The 23,078-nt window shown below is 38.0% G+C and overlaps 3 protein-coding genes across 3 annotated transcripts; 1 reads left to right on the top strand and 2 right to left on the bottom strand.

The window, feature by feature from the left end:
• Nucleotides 1-308: 308 nt before the first annotated feature.
• On the bottom strand, nt 309-4,228 carry LOC145482025 (urease accessory protein UreG-like). Its single transcript, XM_081460606.1, has 7 exons — nt 4,136-4,228; nt 3,111-3,274; nt 2,303-2,427; nt 2,106-2,202; nt 1,728-1,875; nt 1,378-1,481; nt 309-864 (listed from the first exon to the last, which is right to left on the bottom strand). The coding sequence occupies exons 1-7, from the start codon at nt 4,173-4,175 to the stop codon at nt 733-735; spliced, it is 810 nt and encodes a 269-aa protein (XP_081316732.1). The 5' UTR covers nt 4,176-4,228; the 3' UTR covers nt 309-732.
• A 68-nt stretch (nt 4,229-4,296) lies between these two features.
• On the top strand, nt 4,297-5,117 carry LOC145482027 (dynein light chain Tctex-type 1). Its single transcript, XM_081460607.1, has one exon. It carries the CDS (start codon nt 4,386-4,388, stop codon nt 4,725-4,727), a length of 342 nt encoding a protein of 113 aa, XP_081316733.1. The 5' UTR covers nt 4,297-4,385; the 3' UTR covers nt 4,728-5,117.
• Nucleotides 5,118-6,195: 1,078 nt separating this feature from the next.
• On the bottom strand, nt 6,196-22,266 carry LOC145482024 (urease subunit alpha-like). The gene is made up of 27 exons (XM_081460605.1): nt 21,076-22,266; nt 20,171-20,237; nt 19,189-19,271; nt 18,609-18,731; nt 18,426-18,539; nt 17,924-18,001; nt 17,683-17,762; nt 17,293-17,398; nt 16,134-16,217; nt 15,570-15,656; nt 15,207-15,332; nt 14,615-14,677; nt 14,023-14,176; nt 13,540-13,594; nt 13,161-13,210; nt 12,489-12,561; nt 12,296-12,377; nt 11,080-11,145; nt 10,806-10,984; nt 9,861-9,975; nt 9,207-9,296; nt 8,978-9,076; nt 8,456-8,555; nt 8,081-8,187; nt 7,892-7,956; nt 7,579-7,637; nt 6,196-7,348 (listed from the first exon to the last, which is right to left on the bottom strand). The coding sequence occupies exons 1-27, from the start codon at nt 21,199-21,201 to the stop codon at nt 7,230-7,232; spliced, it is 2,550 nt and encodes an 849-aa protein (XP_081316731.1). The 5' UTR covers nt 21,202-22,266; the 3' UTR covers nt 6,196-7,229.
• Nucleotides 22,267-23,078: the final 812 nt, after the last annotated feature.

The following is a 23,078-nucleotide window of genomic DNA, read 5'->3' as shown; positions in this document are numbered from 1 at the left end:
GACAACTTCTAGAAAACCACCAATAACATGATTTGAATAGTGGTTTAATATTAAAGTGTCATATTTTATGTTTACAATGTAGATAAAATTTGCCATCCATATTTAAGAAAGCCTCGACCAGAAGTTTTAAACTTATGAAAATGAATATCATAAAAATGTACAATCCGCAACGTATGATAAATGTCATCGTAATGAGCTGTACATTGTTGTTGGCCACAAAATTGTATTTCAAATCTGACCTTAAAAATTAGCCGTTGTGGTTCATGTTCTCCAGACAATGTAGAATTTGGTCATTTCATGTTGCTGTTTTGAAGAGGACGGCAAAGAAATGTACAAAGAATTGTAACACATGTGCACAGCCATTGTACTGCTCATTAAATCTTTTGTTTATCGACTGTTCCCATTGCCGTTGCCGTCATGGTTTTCGTAAACACCCTATTATACAGTTTAGTTCAACTGTCACACCCTGATAATTACCACTGAACTTCCACAATAAAGGGCATGCAGCTTATCTGCCAGTTATGTTTACAGTTACTGTAACAGATAATGTAGGCCTAAGGCCAATGCATATAAATCACTATCAGTATGTACATGTACATCATAAAATAAGACACTGTTTGAAGATACCTAACTATTTAGTATGGATTTGGGTAGTATGCTTTAGAAGCAATGGAAATAACATTTCCTAATAACATTTTGTTCAATGGCATGATTATTGTCTCCTGTTATGTGTTAATGTTTCACAGTTTCCTTGTAAGCAGCTAAGATATGATCAGCAATCTCTTTAACACCAACAAGATGTTTTGCTTGAGAAAAAATGGTTGGGCCACCTTGGCGCATCATGGCAGATTCCCGTTCCATCACCTGAAGAAACAAAGTTAGAATTCTGAGTATTTTCAGAAAAGTTTAAGAAACATGCAAAGTTGCAAGGCGGGGTTTGGGGGGGTGGGGCCTGTACGGAGTAAAGTGACTAGGAGTAAACCCACACTGAATTACATGTATATCCCCATTCATTAAATCAGGTTAATTAGTTGCAGGTAACCTTGGGCAGTCAAGATGATCCACTGTACAGGAGAGTGACATGTCTTGCCCAGAAAACAACACAAATTAATGACCCCAGCCAGCGCCCAAACCCAGGCTAATCAAGCTGGAGTCCTGGGCACTAGCCAATAGATCACAGAACTTCCAATTAAAAAGAATCAATGGAGAACCCTAACTGCTGATGTTTCATGAAAATCAGCAACTGTGTTTTTGGGAGGAAAGGAAATTAGATTCTTAATGGAATGTAAAATTATAGCACTCTACATGCATTGCAGACCTATTATTCATTGTATTCAAGCAAGCCAGAGTACATAGACCATAAAATTGCAATTATACCTTGAGATCTGCACCAACAGCATCAGCCAGATCAGTTTTGTTAATGACTAGCAAGTCACTCTGTGTGATACCTGGACCTCCCTTGCGAGGAACTTTGTCTCCTCCTAAATTGGATTAAAAAGCAATGTTAAATATTACTTCTGAATTTATTACTAACAAGTCACAAACCTAATCTAGAAGGAGAGAGAGCATAGCACAACAGTTAACCATTGATTTCATTGTTATGCAATCTTCAAAATCAATCCTCTGACTGTGTATTAAATTATTAATTAAAATATTGTTTGCAATAGAATTCCAGTGCTCAACTCTTTTTTTTGTGTGTGTAAAATATACAAGTTAATATTCCGAACCTGCGACATCGATGACGTAGATGATATAGTCTGCCAGTTCCCTGCTGTAATTAGCTGCGAGGTTGTCTCCACCCGACTCAATTATCACCAAGTCTGGCTGGAATGTTCTAGTCAAGTCTTTTACTTCCTCCATGTTCAGTGAAAAATCCTATTTAAATAAATATTAATTAAAATAAAAAAGACATTATTGAAAAGAATAAACTTCAGACATCAAAGAGCTTGACAGCATGATACTATTCTTTTTCCAATCAAGAGGAAAGTGATAACTATGAATTGTGCGAACAGGTTGTTTTTATTTTTGTGTAACTGTGGGGAGCATAGCATCAACTTAAAAGCAGTCGAGTTTCAATCATCTTTCACTTGTTATTGTCGTCATACCTCTCTAATAGCGGCATGGGGACAACCTCCTGTCTCCACTGCCCTCATCCTTTCCTCTGGCAATGCCTCATTTTTGACAAGAAATTCCCAATCTTCCCTGAAAATGACAGTAAAAAACTTTTAAAACTATTATTTAATGATCATTGTTAACAATAAATCAGACTTAAGCTTCTACAGTATGTTAAGTCTCCACTTACCTGGTAAAAATATCATTTGTAACAACACACACTCCATAAGAATCCCTTAAATGTCTACAAAGAGCAAGGGTCAATGCAGTTTTACCAGAACCAACTGGACCGCCAATACCAACAGTAAATGCACGCTGAAAGATGAAAAATAATTTCACCAATTACCTGAAACTTAGAAAAATTCTACTTACTGATAACTTTCACAATATTTCTGAGAATTTGGTGGCAAAAAGAAAATACCAGACATGGAACCTCCTATACGCTTTAGGGACCAGTAAAAACTGGTTAGGAAAGACGTTTACTTTTGGGCAGACAAATAAAAATAAATAAAAAAAAACGTGATGGGCTAGCCCCCAATCCCAGGGGAGTTTATACACTCCTAACTACTTCAAGGTACAAAAAGTATTTCCTGAAGGGGCCAGGGGTCTCCCATGTGAAAGTGTTGGGGATTCTAGTTGGAACATGTAGAACCCCCAAAATCTGGGTGTGACAAATAGGCTCTTTATTTGGCCCCACAAGATACCACTTTAAAATGGGCATGACAGCATTTGTTTATTATTTCCTCCAGTCCAAGCTTACAAGATATCTTGCAAGTAAAAATAGTGACATTCCATCCTGAACACCATAAATGAGAAAAAAAATTGTTACTTACACCCCTAAGGGAGACGATGGCCATCCTCAACCTTTTCACAAGGTCATTGCTCTCCCCCCTCCCTAATTATTGGCCATTATACTCATATAGACTTCATCATTACCTTACATTTTGCATGGAAAAAATTTATAAAATACATGTGGAACAATGCCAGTTCAACCTTACTTGTTTCCAGTCAGACCTATTGACTATTTTATCTCTGTCTGTCCACAAGCCAGGATTGGACATAAATTCATGGGTATGTCCATGTTCATTGGCACCATGGCTGTGTTCATGGCCTCCAGAGTGATGGTGACGGTGGTGTTCAGGGGATGAACTGATATTTCCAGCTGAGAACACACACAATGTACACATAGAATATATGAACAATAGCCTCCATTTGGCACAGAAATATGCTCACTCCAGGTATTTGCCCGTGGACATGATCTGTTCCAAGAGGTGAACAGTTCTCAAGGAGCAAAGCTTGAAGAAAACTGTGAGCTTCGAGGAACAGATAAAATTATGTCCAAGGACTACTATATGAGCATACTTTAAAAAGCAAGTGGAGGCTATTGCATTTATTACGTTTATTATCCTTAAATATTTTTTGCAAGACGCAGGGTCTTTTGAAAACTAGGGGATATCACTTGAATATTCCTCAGTTTAGCTGGGCATATTCAGTCACATGACGCATTTAGACCACTCGTGTGAGAGCGCAAAAATTTTATGGATAATAATGATTGCATACAATAATAAAAAATATATAAAATATGTTTTCTCCACATTGTATCAATAGTTTCTTCTTTTCACTCTAAGTTTTACCAATGGCAACAAAAGTGTAGGAATCAAAGCTAGTAGTAAACATGACCGGGGGGCACTTAGATTAAATTATCCATGTGCTTATACAGCTGTTCAAGACAGTGCAAGAAAAAAATAATTTCATTCACCAATTATGCAATGGATGAACTCATTAACAGCTGTTAAATGGTTAGGAGAACAACCAAGCAATGAGTAGTTACGTTGTCAAGAAAATATAAAATGCATACATGCCCACAAGGTGCATGTTTTAGGAGGTCAAAAATTTAGCTCATGCTCGATCTATGCGCGCTGGTGTCTCCCTCTTTTGCCTCTCTATTGCCTCAAGCTAGATTCATCGAGGTCATTATCAGATTTTAGGTCAAAGAGACCCAAATTTATCAAAATTATCACACCTTTTATAAAGCTGCAAGGCTTCTCCTCGTTGTCTCCCATCCCAGAAACGTGCTGATTATTTAATTCCACGTTCTTTCGTGCGGAACATGTTAATCAACAGACGTTCCCACGCTGATAGAGCGAGTACTGGGGCGAGCATATTTGACGGTTGCTAAGTCCCTTGGTCATCACATAATCCTCCATATTGAAAAGCTATTAGGTGTTGTGCTGTAGCCATTTTGCCAGTACCTGTTAGGATTAGCCTTCCAAATGGACGAATATCAGTCAGCAGAAGAAACATCCTTCGTCGTGGATGAGGTGAGCAACATCATCAAAGAATCAGTTGAAGGCGCCATCGGTGGAAACGCATATCAACACAACAAAGTGAACCAGTGGACTTCCAATGTGGTCGAGCAGTGTTTGAATCAACTAACCAAGCTTGGCAAGCCTTTCAAGTACATCGTGACCTGTGTGATCATGCAAAAGAACGGGGCTGGTCTTCACACCGCAAGCTCTTGCTTCTGGGATAATACTTCAGATGGCAGCTGTACGGTGAGATGGGAAAACAAGACCATGTACTGTATCGTCAGCGTGTTTGGATTGGCGATTTAATCTCTAAACAAGCTGATGTTGAACAGTTTTAACCCCTCACGAACATTGCCATGCAAGGGACTTTTTTGTGTAACATATAGTTTCTTAGATGTTTTAAGAGTGACGGAATTGTGTGTGAAGGTCTGAGTTTCATTTTTCATTTGTCATCAACATTGCTATTTGGAGAAGGTGAAAGTTAAGTGGCATACCAACATAATTACTTTCTTGTAAAAATACCGCGAACCAATCACATCACTTTGGTTTATTTTCTCTGTAACTTACAGTTGCTTTAACTGCTCTGCTCCCAGAAATTCCAGTGTAAACATATGTTACAAGAATTCCACAGTTTATTAAGCTGTCTTGAATTACTGTATATTTGTACATTCATTAAAGTTTACGCTATTCTTGAAATTGCTAGCCTGTTAGCATTGCTATGATTGAAAAGCCAAAGATCATTGATTTTTCACTTTGGGTCATGGAAAGTTAAGACTGTCTTGTTCTTAAAGATATCTGGGTTTAGTTCTTCAGAAGTTGCCAAGTACTCTTTAATACCTCCCTTGAACCACAGGAAAACATTGGCAATTTTATTATTCTCCCAGCGTCGAACACAGTACAACCTCATCAAACCAGAGCCTGACTTTGTGGGCAAAATGAGTTTTTCACCGTCATGGGGGACGGGGGTGTGGGAGAGTTACTGGGCTATATAGGTATGTGCCGCAGGATAAGGTATGGGTTTTGAGATTCTTGATCCTTTAATAGGTTATCATTTTTGCCCCTGTTGGCATTGTGTTCCCAGTGTGATCCTCAGATAGGGTACCTAACTTGTATCAGTGTATAAATGTCCAGCTAAACAAAAAACAAATTCTAGGCTTGATGCTTAACTTATGTTACAGAAACGAACATTTTTGTATTTCACTTGAGTAGGGTGTCATTTTTCAGGTTTGAGCCTTAACTTTGCTTCATCCTTCAATAAAGTCAGGTTCAAGACCCTTTGTGGCACACATCTGTCCTAAATTTATGGCATTACCTCCCCCAGGGGCAGAGTATGCCAACCAGATGAACACTATACAAAAATACAATACAACACTGAATCAAAACTTGTCATGCGTGCATGCCAGGCCCTTTGCACCAAGTTGCAGCCCAGGCAGCAAGTTGAAGGAAGCCAATGCGCATTTCCAGAAAATGTTGCCCAAAAAAGGTCAGAGCAAATTTCCAGGGAGTCTCAAATGCCCATCAAAATTTTAAGATCATAATCTATAAACCAGATTTCTGACAGTCATGTGGCCTCTAAATAGTCTCATTTTAATTTTAGTCTATTTTTAAACAGACTAAAAATTAGAGAAAAAAAAAGAAATTTTAGAAGAGTCCAACATCAGACTTTCACTTTTATCAGCTAATATACTAACAAGGATTTAGAAATCATCAGGTGAAGTCCAACATGCCAGTTAACGTTAGTTTTATCGAAGCAGCAAAAGAGAATTCAATAAAAAAAACATTTAGGCAAATTGTGTAATTATCATTTATTGCTTTTCTTAACTGAAAATACAATAAACTAGGACCACAGTTGTGAGTTTAAGAAGGTCTGACTAAACCTCATAATGGTTTCACCAAATACCACTAACACCAATCCTGTTTTACAAGATTTGACATACACTTTTCCTCTTTTATTTAGTGTGCAACATTATCACCATCTCACTTGGCAATATTATTATAATGACTGCATGTTTGCATGAATGCAACATTCCTTTGATTAACTATTATTCTAAACCTCTAGTAATCACGATGAAAAATTCTCAAGACATCTACAAATTACCCCATTTTCCCCAAGAAATAATAGTGAATCAGTAGGAAAATAAAAGAAAGCAAAATCTTGGTTTGAAATCGTTCCACAAAATTAAAAATTAAATAAGTTTGTCACTTGAAACCTGAGATCAGTCCCACTTGGATCAATATGGGAGATGGTTTCCTACTATCATGAAAATTACAATTATGCCTTACAATCCCTTACACAACCAACACCAATACATTGTACGTAATAAATGCCAAATGTATTAATGAAACATTTTCACAAAACACCTAACATTTTTGACTCAACGTAGCAATGTACTTTGAATGCTCACAGGGGGTCAACTAATTAACGGTCCCTCAAGAATCTTGGGTTATGGTTCTGCTGATAAGATATTCATTTAGTAAAAGTGTCTGACTGGTTGTTTCCAGTGCCTTGCTTGATCAGAATTTTTGTTCAAAGTACACTGTTACATGTCAAAACTACATATTCCCATATGGGATTTAAAGCTGTAGTTTTTGTGCAGAGTTTTGAAATAAAACATTACTAGGTGCTTTTCTAAATACTTTAGTCTGAAGCTTTTCAGACTGCTATATACTAAAACATGAGAAAATGTTTAAAACAAATTAAATGAATCCAATGATGTGTTCTGTAACAAGTTTCTCTATAGGAAACATGTCAGGCTACTAGATTGTCTGCAGATTTCTGCATCCAGTGCCAGCAAGCAGTGAGCCCTTTTAGAAAATGAAAAATCTCTGGGCCATAGGGATTTGGTCTGCTGCGCTGCAGGTGATGTGCTCCTTTTTGGAAGGATCCTTACTGTCAACAATGTGAACCTTGTATGTCTGGGGATCAACTGCAAAAAACAAAACAGCAGAATTCAATCTTAAATAACTGTGTCAACTCATGATCTGCTTTACTTAATAATCATGCACATGATGATCACAGATAACTAAAACAAATTCTCTTTCTGTCATTTAAGAAGCCTTGAGGAAAAAACTAAAAAGTACACTAAAACATCATCAAAACATTATCAAGAGGAATGTATCAATGTGTAATGCAGTGATCATTTCGTAACATATTAACCTGTAAGCTTTGGCAAATAGTTGTTCAACACCATATCCGTCTTTTTCACTGTGCGGCACCTGCAGATAGAGAGTATGATGATGAAACATTATCAAATATTTCCGTAAATCTAACACCTTTAACTTCAATCTTTCCAAGACTAATACAAAAATAATCTTGTTTTAAAATTATGGTGAAAATTATTCACACAATGCTCACTTGCCAGAGGTTCTTTTATTATTAGTTAACAGTTAGGCAAGCGTCAACTGTCCTCTTCTTTTACCTGTACCTGATCTGGATTGTCTAGCTTTATCTAAAGTTGGATTTCACTTACCCTTTTACTGCAACTGTTTTCTTGCTGATTCCATATGTTTGGCAAACATTATGATCACTGCATTCCTACAGACAAACCAACAGAACACTTCTCATCATCTTAAATTGGTTTGAAGACACATGCAAGTTGAGAAGGCCTAAATATGACTGCATTGACTCTAAACAGCATGAAAGAGCACCTTAAACCTACCTTGCTTACAAATACAACAGAGTTAGCTCCAACAGCAGCTCCAAAGGCACCAAACATAGGGCGTGGCCTGACAGGCTGAGGGGTTGGTATTGAGGCATTGGGATTTCCTGTTAAAAACAAACAAGAAATTGGTTAACCTGAGAGAGCTGGCATACATTTACCCAACATGTATAGTACATACCTGTCTAGATTGTTACAGGGGAACAAGTAAGCGCAATTAATAATATTGTGTGACAGACGTAAAATTGAAAGAAATTCTAAAATATGTAATTGGAAGCAAACCAAAAATATCTTAAAACTCAATAAAAGATGGTATTATAAGGTACATGTAGAAGTATTTTAATTAGATTTTTAAAACAAAGTCAGTGTTTTTACCCATTTGCGACCAAGCAATTTGGCCTCCTTTCACGACAATCTCTGGCTTGGCACCAAACAATGCTGGATTCCATAGAACCAAATCAGCCAATTTTCCAACCTGAGAATTGATGACACAAACAAATTCATTTTTTTTACTAGTACTGTAATTTGATTGAGTGAACTATAAACAGAATGTGCTATGGGTATAAAATGTGAATGAACTCAAACTGAGTGTAAAAAGTATTGTATTTTATGTACTGTAATAAATGTGTAATTGTACTTGCATGAAAGCTCAAGTTAAGGATTTACACTACTCCTGATATTTGAAAATTCTTCCACATTGTACGCCTGAAAACTCATGCAATTTTGAGAGAATTTTCAAATATCCTTTATTGTACTTTCACATGATTACCTAGTATACTAATTTATAAAATTAGCTCCACATTACCTGTGCATACAGCTAACCTGTCCAATCTACCAGTTATTGAGAAATAAAAAGCTGCATTCAAAAGAAATGTAAAGAAAAATAGAGGTACCTACCTCTATAGATCCAATATGATGTGCCATACCATGTGCCAAAGCTGGGTTTATAGTATACTTGGCTATGTAACGGCATACACGCATGTTATCATTGTTACCCTGGTAATAAAGGAGATTAATTTTTATCATGAGACAGTCAGATCAGTCAGATTTCTCCCAATTTCAAAAATGATCAAAATGTACTTTCTCTTCAAAGTATCAATACAAAAAAGTGTACATTCATATTTACCTTTTCTTCAGAAAGCCTTCCTCTGAGTTTCTTCATCTTGTCCGCTGTTTGCCATGTACGACAGATCACCTCACCAACACGACCCATGGCCTGCAAAAGCAACACAGACATTAATAATAATTGATATATTGTTTTCTTACAACAAATTATAGAGTTCTCACAAATCAAGGTCTAAGCAATTTTCATGCAGCTATTTATCTCACACTGCACTGTAATATCCCAGGGGAGGTACTCCCTATAATGGGCCTATGGGGAGCTTTGCCTGAAAGAGGTACCGTTTTCAGGCTTCAGGTGGGTAGAAGGGTAGGGATTTCACAAGTTGAGGTATATGAAAAGGTAGGGAAATCTGTCATTTAGTTATTTTAAAGGGCCTTTTGTTAAAATATATCAAACAAACCCACCTTGTGACTGTAACATTACTGTCATTTATTAGACACTACATGAAAATGACAAGAAGACTTCCTCAAAATATGGGCCAATTATGAAAGTATGTGAAAGGGGTATTTTCTGTCAAAATTGTATACAAAGGGACAAGGGGTTGGACCTCGGGGCAGAGCCTCACCATGTAGAACTTTGTAGAGTACCCCCACCCCACCCCACCCCCCATGCCCACCCCCAGATATTAAAAAAACAAGTGAGAAGCAAGATCATTACCTGTGAATCTGAAGATATGATGCTAATTGCCCCCATATCATGAAGGATGTCTTCTGCTGCAATTGTTTCTGCTCTGATACGGGACTCTGCAAATGCTACATCTTCCTTCAGATTTCTGCACAGAAACATTTACAGAGTTGATTTGTTTGGACTTCGTTAAAATCACTCCAGACAGTCGTGATCCTTCTTTGTTACCGTCAAAACTCTTCAAAGGCCTCACTTATAATTATCAATAATTAATATATATCCAAGATGTTCATCTTATTGGCTTAACCTAGTTGAAATAGAGCCCTGACTAAAAGTAATTTATGTGTAATATAAATTACTAAATAATTAAAATGATTGATAGAAACATCAATTGACAATGCAACTCAACAATCATGGTATTGTTTAAGAGGGAGATACATTGTATTAACCTTTGGGATGGCATTTGGCTTTGATTTGAATGCTGTTATGTCATAAACAGTTCTTATAATATATCTACTATCAAGAGGCAGGGTAGCAAAACTGCAGTTACCATCAATAATCCTTAAGCAATCTTCATTCAGTTAATCGACAATTAATTATTTGTTTCATTCTGGGGAACTCAAAAGAGTTTATTTCCTGAGTTTTACAGAGTGGGTCACATGACATAGATCTTGTGTTTCAAGGGCATCAGTGGTCATTTTCAGTTTGTTTGTATGCGGATCATACACTTCTTTGTTTTGTTTGTTATTTTTTGCCCATCCTTCCCACCCTTTCGTGGACAGAGAGGTTATTATTGTTTAATTAATATCTCACTCCCCCCATCTCCTTCTGTGGGAGGTCGTGGGTTTAATAAAGCCTCTCTCTGTGCCAAATGGATTTGTGTCGCAGCGTATGTATGGTAGCACTTGTTTTCAAGGGTAATTATATTCAACCAGTATAAAGTTATAAAACACATGGGCAAAATCAAAGCAACCATACTTGTCAAGATGGTGGCAAACCATCAACATATCCAGGTGCTCATCAATGGTGTTGCGAGTGAAGGGCCTGGTGGGATTGGTCGATGACGGAATCACATTCCCTTCAGAACACACCTTAATGATATCAGGGGCATGGCCACCACCAGCACCCTCGGAGTGATAGGTGTGAATTGTCCGGCCCTGATGACATAATGACACAAGTTAAATTTCAGACCTCCAAATCATTTTTATTTACAGACATAAAGTGCAATATTATAAACACAAAAAATATATACCTTGAAAGCTTCTATTGATTGTTCTACACATGCTGATTCATTGAGAGTATCCGTGTGGATGGTGATCTGAAAAATATCAAAATTGAGTGAACAGAAATAACTTCATTTCACCATTTACAGACAATTTCAGAAACTAAAGGTGACTTCAGAGCTTTAAAGACAAACCAATTTGATAAAGTGTACTGTAAGTTATAAGGCAGAAAACACCTCCAGAACCCACGGTAATCATGATCGAAATACCCATGATTATAGGTCTAGCTTACCCAGGAGGCAGACTCCCATGTGAAAGGTTGGGGAATTGAATTAGACTCCCAAGGGAGACCAATATGGGCGTGGCTCAAGCATTTACACCCCTAAGCAAGGCAACTAGCATCCTTGACATTTCCAGCCCAGTTTCCACCCCAGGGGATGGGGGGAGGGGGGGCATCATTTCACCATTTACAAACAATTTCAGAAACTAAAGGTGACTTCAGAGCTTTAAAGACAAACCAATTTGATAAAGTGTACTGTTAGGTTACAAGGCAGAAAATACCTCCAGAACCCACGGTAATCATGATTTAAATACCCATGATTATAGAGTGACATAGCTTACACAGGAGGCAGACTCCCTCGTGAAAGGTTGGGAACTTGACTTAGATTCCCAAGGGAGACCGATATGGGTGTGGCTCAAGTATTTACATCCCTAAGCAAGACAACTAGCATCCTGGACATTTCCACCCCAGTTTCCACACCAGGGAGTTGGGGGGGGGGGGTAGCTTAAAGATAAGTACTGCATAAAATACCATCACTTACATCTAAGCATGGACACGTGACGCCAAAACACGCTCTAATTGGGTATCAAACATGGCATGATTGGTCATCAAACATTTGGAGTTTAGCAGACCGTAACGCGAAGTTTCATGCTCAAAGTTCAGCACACAAAATGGTGAAAGATTGGACACTGAAGACTTCTTCAAAGAAATTGACCCTGACCTGTGTCAATATGTACACGCCTTTCGCGAGAGTGGTTTTACTTCTAGTATAACCATAAAATATTGCCTGGAGCAAGACTTTCAGAGTCTTTCAGAGCACAAAAGTTCACGTTACGGTCTGCTAAACTTCAAATGTTTGATGACCAATCATGCCATGTTTGACACCCAATTAGAGCATGATTCGGCATCAGGTGTCCATGCTTAGATGCAAGCAACGGTAAAACAGATCTGGAAAACTGACTCACCTGCACATCATGTTTTTCAGCAGCAGTCAGAGCACAGTCAATTGCAGCAGGAGTTGTTCCCCAGTCCTCATGAAGTTTCAAACTTAAGAAAAAATTCAAGTTATATTTGGGTTTTAAATTCCATAATACTTACTTACTACTAGTAGATAAGACAATTTCTGGTAATCATCAATGTAGCAGATAGCAGTCTCACCCAATTGCACCAGCTTTGATCTGTTCTTCTAACTCCTCTGCAACACCACTGGACTTAGATGTGTTTCCCTTTCCTAATAAGTAGAAATTAAAAGTTGGTGTAGAGATAAAGAAGTAGAGTTACTGAAATGTGTACTAAACAAATTTAAGCTCTGTACTGTTAGCCATTAAAAGTAAAACCTAGATATAGATATGTGTCCATAGGTACAAATCCACAACAGTGTTGAAATTATATATTTAAGCAGTTATGAGGCTAGCCTCACAAGCAACCAAAGAGGCAGTTTATAGAGAAGATGGAGGTCTGGCAGAAAAAGCAGGAATTGGAGGAGGCATGGGGGAAAAGAAGTCTATGCATGCTCTCTAGCACTTTGAATTCTCTTTGCTTCCACAAGCACAGCTTAAGGGCTGAAAGTTCTCCCACAGTTTCTCAATCTCTGGCTTCTTTAGAATCTTACAGATGAGACTTGACCATGAGAGCAAGATTATTACCCTGCAGGTGTCCCACAAATAAGTGTTAATATTTTCAATGATCTTGATCACCATGTCAGTGACTGGATATTGTTTATACAAGCAGTCCAAGTCATACCATTGCTTGGGTCATTTAGTTTTTGTTTAGTGAAACAATAAACAGCTATGGGCTCACCCAACAATACAAGAAGAAACTCCAACTCACCTGTGAAACCAAAGTTAAGGGGAAATGCATCTGTACTTTGAATCATTGCCCTGGAAAGTGCAGACAATAGTGTTTTTATGTAGTGATGATAAACTTACAGAACAATTTGTTTGCCTACCTGTAGAACAGTGAAGGCTGTCAGAACTGAAAGTTACTTCACAGGTGAATAATTAGTAATACATGCAGTTGTAAGTTTAATTAGTCAGAGGCATTGTGTGAGACTATACGTGCATGGTTCTAGGTAGAGAATGATGTTATTGCTAACTGTGTAATGTAGAGGTTATTACCATCAGTATTAAACTTGGCTAGTTCAACACTAACAGATCCTATACTGAATTGCATTGTATCACCAACTGAAAGTACACTATGGCCAACTCACTTGATGTGGTTTGGTCCAGGGGTGCAAGTTGTTGCACATGTACCAGTAGCAGGCCCTGCAAAAAAATATAATTTTATATATTTTTACCAGTAATTGGGATTTTTGTATTTTGCTCAGACACTTGGTTTTAATTTTACTCCTCAAAGAAAATGATTTATAAATAAAGATTTTTCTTGAAATTTTTTTCGGAAGTCCTTTACATAGGGATAACCTCATGACTTTCTCTACAGACATATTTTATTACTTTTTTACTTCAGTCTTTGCATCTTTAATAAGGTATGTATGACAAAAAAAGGAACCAAATTTGAACTGAGAGACTAATATTGTGTCTAGTCTCAGAGCAACACTCTCAAAAAGGTACTTTTTTTTAGCAATTTTGGCAGGGTCAATTCCTAGCCCCCTATATCACAGCCCTCAGCTAGGCCACCCCTGCTTGAAGAGAAACCATATATGTTAACATCGAATTGATCTCTTGTTCTGTACCTGTTCCACCTCCAACCATAGTCGTCAGTCCAGATGCGATAGCTTCTTCAGCAAGTTGTGGGCATGTAAAGTGAATGTGGGCATCAAAACCTCCTGCAGTCAAGATAAGCCCTTCACCAGCAATGACTTCTGTGCCGACACCACACACCATTCCCTATCATAAAATAACTATGAATTACATATAATAACTAATAAATTAGTTATCAGAAGATAAGTCCTGTTGTCTACAAAGCCTACCACATAAAAAAAAATACAGCTGCATTTAATTGGACATTCCACAACTGTTGTTGAAGTGATGGCACATGCAAATTTGAAAACGGTGTTTAAAGTACTCTGGGTGAGTCTTGAGTCACATTGTAACAATATAGTCAAAACGGCACCAAATCTTATGTTTGTAAAACTGTTGGAATCTACTCGCAATTTTCTACTTCAGAACTTAAATTTCAGCAAAGTTGATGAAATCTACATTTGAAGAAAAGATGAGAAAGATTAAGAGATTACTGTACATGTACTACGTTGATTATAAGTTTACATTTGTCACTCAGATTACGAATAAAATTGAAGTAAATTTAAATTGAATGGTTACACTTACCTCCGTGACTCCTGCCATGACATCTGGGTTACCTCCTTTTCCAATGGCAGATATTAATCCATTCTAAAATGGCAACAAAAATAGTCAAGCTAATGAACACCGCTCATGACAAGGCACCTTACAAACAAACACTGTTCCAAGAAATATAATTATTTTTAAAATTGACAATTTTAAATAACTCAATTATCCCGGTAATGGCCTTTAAGGGGAGGCTCTATCCAAAAGGGGTTAGTACCTTTTTCAGCCTTTGGGTATATGAAAGGGTAGGGGTTTTTACAAGTAGAGTATGAATCTGTTATTTAGATATAATATGAACAGGAACTTAATAAAAGAAACCTTTGTTTCGGTTATCATCTCTTCTGGTAATGCTTGAGGTTTTCGAGTGGTATTGTAAAGGGTACAAGAAGAGGGGGTAACTATTCTGTCAAAATGGTATACAAAAGAGTAAGGAGTTGAACCTCGGGGGGGGGAGCCTTCCCGTAAAAAACTTTGTAGAGTACCCCACCCTACTCCTACCCAGGGTAACCACTCAGTCAGTTCCATCAATTTTAAAATTGTGGGTTAAAACAGAAGTTGGATTCATAGGACAAACCTTTATTCCTACATCAGCCTTGAAGATACCAGCAACAGCATCTACAATCAGAGCATTGGTGATAACTGTATCCAGGGCATCTTTGTGGGTGACATCTGCTGCCTGGCCCATGCCTTCCCTCAAAACCTACAGAAACAAATGTGTAGGATTTTCAAATTTTTTATGGATTTTGAGTGATATTGTCCAGGTTTGGCTAAATTGTGTGGTCCCACATGTGTACACCAGCACATCCAGTCAGAAGCCAATAAATGTTATTAAAAACCAATTTAACAATAAATTGTTTGTTTTTTTTTTAAGTCTATTTATTATAATTTAAATTAGGATTACTTGCAACAATTCCAGTTTCTGTCAGGAGATTTTTACCTTTCCTCCTCCAAACTTAAGCTCATCTCCGTATACAGTGCAATCTCTCTCCACTTCAATAACAAGGGCACTGTCTCCAAGGTAGATCTGAATTTAAAAAATTAGGTCAAAAAATTTACATGTCACTAAAATTTATCAAGAGACAGGAAACAAGAAGTCATAGTCCCAGCCACATGCAAAACAATTTTTATTAACATCTTGAAAATAAAAACTTTTTCTGGTCCCTAGAGAACAATAAGGTAACCTACATGTACATGGCAAATTTAAGATACATGTCCATGTACAACAGTACCACAGTTTGACATGAAAAAATTATAAAAACTGACTGAAAAATGTATGATATCAGGATTGTTCCAAAAAGCATTTGGTGATTAAAAAAATTATTAACTGCAACATATATTGGCTATTAAGTACATTCACTAGCTTCTTCACAAATTATTCAATACTACAGAGTGTATACTGAACTCAACGTGTCAAACATCACTCTTTATGTATGGCACAAATCTTGAACTAGATTAACTAAAAGACAATGATTAAGATATGTATTATCAACAGCATTCAAACCTTGTCTCCAACAGTAGGACCAAAGATTTCAATGTACAACTCTCGTTTAATAGTCGCATTGCTGATACCAGTCTCCTTATCATCCTAGGAGTTCAAAAAATTGTTAAATGTAAAAAGTTATAAACTAAAAAAAAGGATTCTGTGGGATAACAACTCCCTTAGGACGGGATGCTAGTCTATCACTGATTACCCTGCCCCTTCCCTCCTTCCAGAATTTTTTGTCAGATTACCATTTGGTAACAGTCTGCCAGTTCCCATTCTTTTATAAAATGTGAGAAAAGTACTATTAGAGTGAAAAGTCAAGAGCCCTAGGTACTGAAAGACTACAGAGACTTAAACCCTACCAGCCTCAACCTCTCATTCAAAAGCATAACACGCTAAGCTTCAGGCCTTGGATCATTTGTATTTAAGGCATCCGCAGTAGAGTGTTGATCAATACTCTCGATCAATACCCTTGATCGACATCTCAATCAGTACTCAATTGACATCCCGATCGATGCTCAGTCGACATTTGATCGACACTTGATCAACAGTTAGGCAATAATCGGCTGAGTGTCGACCGACTCATATGCTTCAATCGAAGATTAGTCGACTCTCGACTGACTGTCAACTGAGATGTTGATCGAGTATTGATCAAATGACAACCAAGGTGTTGATGAAGTGTTGATTGAGAACATTGATCGAGGGTACCGATCAACACTCGACCGTGGATGCCTTTAGTACACATGATCCTAGGCCTCTGCATCTTCCACAGAAATAGATGAATGTCAGTATAATTATTTTGTTTCTACTAAAATTATACAAATGTGAGCAAGATTAAGGACTATTTGAGATGTTCTGAAAACCACAACAAATATTAAAAATCTGAGGGGGGGAGGGGGGGGACTCCCACATAAAGACGGCCAGGATGCTCATCATACCTTTTAGCAGTTAAAAAGTGTTGTTGGTACCTCAGCTATCGTCAGACCTGTCAGTTATGTGCTGTTTTAGAATTCTTACCCCTTAGGGGTGAAAAAAATATTCAAGCCACACCCACAAAACAGGATCTTGGTACCCCTTAGCTTGGGGTCCTTTTCGAAATTTCCCAGGAGTGACCCCGTCCTTTTTAGTGGAAGTTCCACCAGGATTAAAAAATGGATAATAAGAAACTGCTGCCAACCTGTGGTTTATGAGCAAAACCTTGTTGAGCCACTTTCTTCATGACCTGGTCTAGGACCTCTGGTTTAACAGGCCCGTCAGCGAGTCCATTGCCACCTCGGATTACTCTAACAATACACACAGTCAAATAAAGAACATTTTAAAAGAAACTGTCTAGCATTTAATACAGCTGCTACTTTGTGCAATTAACTTCTTTCCAGTATATTTGTAAGAATATATAGCAGACCATAACATAATACATTTGTTTAGGTATTTAAAATGTACGCTTGTAATGCCCTATCACAAATCTGCCCTGTCTTTTACCCTGACAACCCTGTTTATATCATAATTTACTTTCAAGAGATCAGATCCTTCATGTTCAAGTGAGGAAGTTATAAATGTCAGAGCTCACCTGTTCCCAGCAATCTCAACAAGTTCAACTGTTTTGGTGTCGCCTGGTTCAAATCGAACAGCAGTCCCAGCCGCAATATTCTAAAATGTAAAAAGAGCATGAACAGCAATTCAAATTTGATGAATGTCTCAAGATCTAGATCTCAAACAACTGACTGGGTGCAGTATCAGAAGATTTACCAAAAACAGCACTTGACTGCATGAATGAATGAAATGGTTATCAAATTCCCAAGTAATCTTACCAGCCTCATGCCAAAAGCAGCTGCTCTGTCAAATTGAAGATACTTGTTCACCTCTACAAAGTGATAATGACTTCCCACCTGTCAGTGAATGAAAAATCAAAAATGATTCAAATATAATTTTAATAATCACTATTAAGTAAACTTCTATAAATTACATATGACTCACATTCAAGCTCCGCTTTGTTGCAAGTTGATTTGGCAAGACTTACATTATTATTGCAAAACCTAAATTAAAGTAGCATTAGAAAAATGTTTTGGATTTTTTCAAAAATAGAAAAACATCACCTTAAGTTTCCGGAAACTTATGTCAAAAATTTTGGTCAACCCCTGTTGCGTTGTGCTGCACTGTGTTGCATTGTGGTGCGCTGCACTTCACTGTGCTGCACTGCATTGCATTGCGTACAAAATAAAATGAAAGTATTTAAAACTAGTCAAGAGGAAGCCTTCACTTTGAAACTGCCAATTCATGTCACAGTGAATAGCTAACAGATTTAGTACTTACTTGAATAGGTCGATCACACAAGCTTGTAACCTTTAGTTTGACTGTCTTTCTCTGTGCATTTAGCAGGATATTTCCATTAGCAGGAATCATGGCACCTGGCATAGAGTTATTATCCTGAAAACAAACAGACATTTAGATTAAACAGGGTACAACAGAGCAGAAGGAATTTGAGACGGTACTCACCAGTGGCACAACATTGACACTTGCTGATGAAAATGTCTCTACAGACGGAACAGGTAAGAAGCTCCCATAGAGAGCAAGCTTTAAGTCACCATTCACTTGACAGATAGGCTGGTGAACTGTGACCTGAATTCAGAAAATTACAATAAAATGTTGAAAAAAATTTTGTTGAGCTTGAATCTTATTTGATCAATAGTTATAGTTAACAATATATCGAATTTTTCTGAAAACTTGAAGGTCACACAGTTTTTATTACTAACAGTCAAAACTCCCTACAAAAGCAGCTATGCCATGGCAGAATTAACTGGCCACTGTAGAGAGGTGACCATTGTAGCAAGGTTTAAATGACAGTAACTGAACGTATACATCAGTGTAATGGTATGTTTTGGGTGGAAAAATCCTGGTTGTTGGCAGTATGAAGATGGCCATTACAGAGAGATAACCATTACCTCACTGGTTCAAGTAATCTGTATTTTTTGACCACTTCAAAATCTGACCACTTCTTTCAAAGTGGCTACAAATCACTCTGACTTCTTCACCACAGGACTGTCTCAAGTAATGATCTTTTAATTATAACACTAACCAACTTTGTTCCGTCTGGGAAGGTTCCCTCTACTTGCACTTCTTCCACTAGTTGGGCTACTCCAGGTAGCACTTGGTTTAAACCTAACAGAAAAAATAATCATCATCATCATCATCTATAATTCTCTAAATGGGAAAACAGGGTCTTGAACAGTTCCATTTGAAATATATTTGTTTGAAAAGACTTTTTATGTTACTTTTAAGTAAACATAATTATTGTTAACTCTTTATTGTTTCGTGGCACACCTGGAAACTAGCTTGCAGCTAAGCGTACTGACTACATTAATAAAGCCATTGTATTGTATTGAGTGTATCTGCCTTTATTTGTTGCCACAAGCACCAGTCTGATTAGGACTTAGCAGGCAATGTTACGCCTAGGGCCATTTTTATCCACCTTGTCTCATTGAAGTCATCAAAATTGTAAAAACAAAAATGGTTATTAATAGTAACTCATATCAATAAACTGAACAAGTCTGTTTTTATTGCATCAGGTGAGGAAGGATCTTATTGTCACAAAACTTAATTTGCCTTTCACGAATCAAACTTGGTATGCATGATTGTTTGAAACATATATGTTTTACTTCAATCATCATTCACAGAACAGCTTTTCACAAATTCACAGGTGTCAAAAATTTGCATTTTAATTTAGAGACTCTTGAAAATAACCTTTCCCTTGTCTATTATCTTCAAGTTGATTTATTCAAATTTCATTAAGTTTAAACAAAGGGAATCATTACCATGACAGCATTCAGCCATGTTATCCTGATTAGCATAGATTTTTACGATATCATTTCAATCTCTCTTTTCTCTTAGTGTAATTAGTTGTGTATAAATTATATCAAACACTCGAGACAGTCTTGCCAAATTTCCAAACACTGAGAAGTGTTGTCAAAATACTTTGCTGCAAGTCCTATTTTAAACTCTTGTCTCAGTGTTTGGAAAGTGACAAAACAGAGTCTCTTGTGTTTGATGTATTAACTGACCTAACAGCTGCTTTCCCACATTCATCAACTCTGCAACAGTCTTGCCATCTCTGATAAACTCATTCAGCTACAATTAAATATATGAATAAATAGCATTAATCATCATATGACTTGTAAACATAAGCCTCTCGAATCCCAAAAAGGGTCCACTGTTCTCCTCCCACCAAGAATGTGTGCATGTGATGGTTTATGCACTCTAGTCTTGAACTGGATTTTTTTCTTCAGATTATAGACAAGAGCATCAACAAAAGTCCTTCAAAATGTCTCTCAACATCAGTCTTAACTTGGGAACTAATTTGTAAGGCCAATCTTAAACAGGGTATTGATTTCAGAGTCACATAGTCAATAGTATATCAAATTTTTGGTCAGGTCATAAATAGGGTAGAGAAAATCACAGATGTTGGTCTTAAATAGAGTAAGGGTTCTAGGATACAGGCCGCACACCCCTACCCAATTTTTCTATGAGTACCCCCCCCCCCCCTCTCCAGCCCCCACCCCAGGGGTTGCCAAGAAGGCTGGAACGAAACAAACAGTTAAAACACCCAAAAATTAAGTTATCAAAATCGGCTCACATTCTTATTTACTGAACTATAAAAGGTGGGGAGGAAACTTTCTGTGGTGGCCTTTTAGAAAATATGGAGATGTATGACCTTACACAGTTTATTATTAAGCTTAAATTATGCATGAGGCTCGCCATCACGCAAACGAATGCACGGGCTTGAACAAACTTACGCTCGCGTTCCTTAAATATTAATTTCTCGCGCATTAAAGATTTTGATGCAAACGTTTAATTTTGCGGTAGAAAACTGCCACCAAGTAGCTAAACTATTGTTTAGTGATCACCCATGGCTAAACAGATCAGCCTTTCACGCGCTCACATTTCATTGACACGCGCTGTTCCTTACCTGTGATGCAATGAGAGCCACAGCCTCCGGCAGATTCAGTTTTAAGCCTCGTGCAAGACGTTTCTGAGCCAAAAAGCCAGTCTGATGAATCAGTAGTCCTTCCAATTCCCGTGGACTTAACCTCATCTTGTATTCTTGTACCCCTTGTAGCTGGCTAATAGACGAACACCTCTTCAAATCCAATTTGATTATCGGTGGTCGTGGCTGGGAGAGGTAGATACGTCATATATGGTAATTGTAATGTACCATGCATGGCTTAGCAGCGCGAAGCGCGATCGGAGGGATGGCAACGTCTCCAAGCACGCCATTGTCTTTGTCATCCCCCTCCCACTACATAATACGTACGCCAAACCCAGAAAGTTGCGAAATGTCTGGCCGTCAAAGTAATGCAATCAGAATCGCGCCGCTTCGCAGCTGGAAAAAAAGCCGGCAGGGCAAGCAAAACAAAACCGCCTGTCCTTTCCCTAAGCTCAAGGTCTGGATCCGCCACTGGGTCCTCCAATTTCTTGTTTTACTCGCCTACTTATAGACTCATACGTAAACGGTCTTTGGGCTTGTCGCCCAATCTCCCCCTCCCCCCACGGAAATCTGCTGAAATATTGTGGGGGAGGAAAATTGCGTGGCGGTCCGCGGCTCAGTGCATGTAGACCAAGGGATTAACTCATGAATTTTCGAATTTATTAGTCGCTGAGCTCGATTCCCTCATTCGGCCTGAAGGATTTCCTGCGGCCACAAGTAGGCGGGAGGCGCGGTGGCCAAATATTTATTACGCTCGACTCCGGATCGAGCGGTCCAGGTTCGAGCCTTGGCCGGGGTGTTGTGTTCTTCGACAAGACACTTTACTCTCACAGTATTTCTCTCCACCCTTATGTACAAATGGGTACCGGCGAATTTATAATCAATGCTGGGGGTAGCCCTGCGATGGACTAGCATTTTCGATTGTTTTATAAGAAATGGAATCGAATGAACAAATGTTACTGGGACTGTGACACATGCACCAAACCGGGAAACCATTATGATCATTCACCTACTATGCTTAATCATAGAAAATGTTAATTTTATTATGTTCTTAGCTTTGTAAGCGAAAGCAAGGTCTACATCGATGGCAGCTTAGTTTATGGAGACGCCATCAATCTTGGTCGTCACCAAGGAAAGAATGAAAGAGAACACTCTTTCGCCAAGGTAAGACGATAGGTGGCAGTAACACTTTTTCTTCCAACCAATCTGAAAAGGACGAGAAGGAGTGGGACGGAGTTTTGGTGACAAAGTTTTGAACTCAAAATTACGGTGTTGCCACGGCATTCTTTCCTAGTTTTCAATGGTAACAATATCGTCGCCTGCAAAGTTCGCGCGCTTTGCTGCCAGTGTCGTCGAAGGCCGACAAGTTTCCACTGGAAACGGGGCCAGTTGCCCCAACACGATTTTCACGTTAAAACCTTCGTCGCATTAAAAACTTTCGTCGCGCCTTACTCAACTGATAAGTGTAGTACTTGTATCAATCCCGTTTCCTCGATTCAATGTTCACGTTGCAAAAATTGCAAAACTCTTGGATCTGATCATGAGGTTAGGAACTGATAAACAATGTGAAACTTTAAAACAACTTGCCAAGGTACATCTGGGTACATAGATTTTTGCGTTCACAGGTTGTGCATGCAAAACATCGAGAAATGACGAATTAATTAAAAGAAACATTTTACTCATCATTGAATAAGTTTTTTTTGTGTGTGTGGTGACCACGTAGAACAACACTGTCAAAAATATTCTATTTTGGCTCGTTTTCTGAGTGGCAAAATATAATTCATCGTTGTAATTTTTGTTGTTGTTGTCAATAATTGTGTCTCCTTGGCTATCTATGGAGTTGCTCATCGTAACGGAGTTGATTTGTAAAACATTTTGTTCAGGTGCCTGGAAACTGTGTATTTATTGGACCATATTTCCCGGGCATATTTCTCAGAGCTTAACAAAGTTAACGAGATATCAGGTGATTTCACACACGACGAGAT

Source organism: Orbicella franksi, chromosome 3, assembly GCF_964199315.1.
Source record: "Orbicella franksi chromosome 3, jaOrbFran1.1, whole genome shotgun sequence".
NCBI classification, from domain to species: Eukaryota; Metazoa; Cnidaria; class Anthozoa; order Scleractinia; family Merulinidae; genus Orbicella; species Orbicella franksi.
The sequence above is the reverse complement of the archived record's forward strand: the minus strand, read 5'-3'. Positions and strand labels throughout refer to the sequence as shown.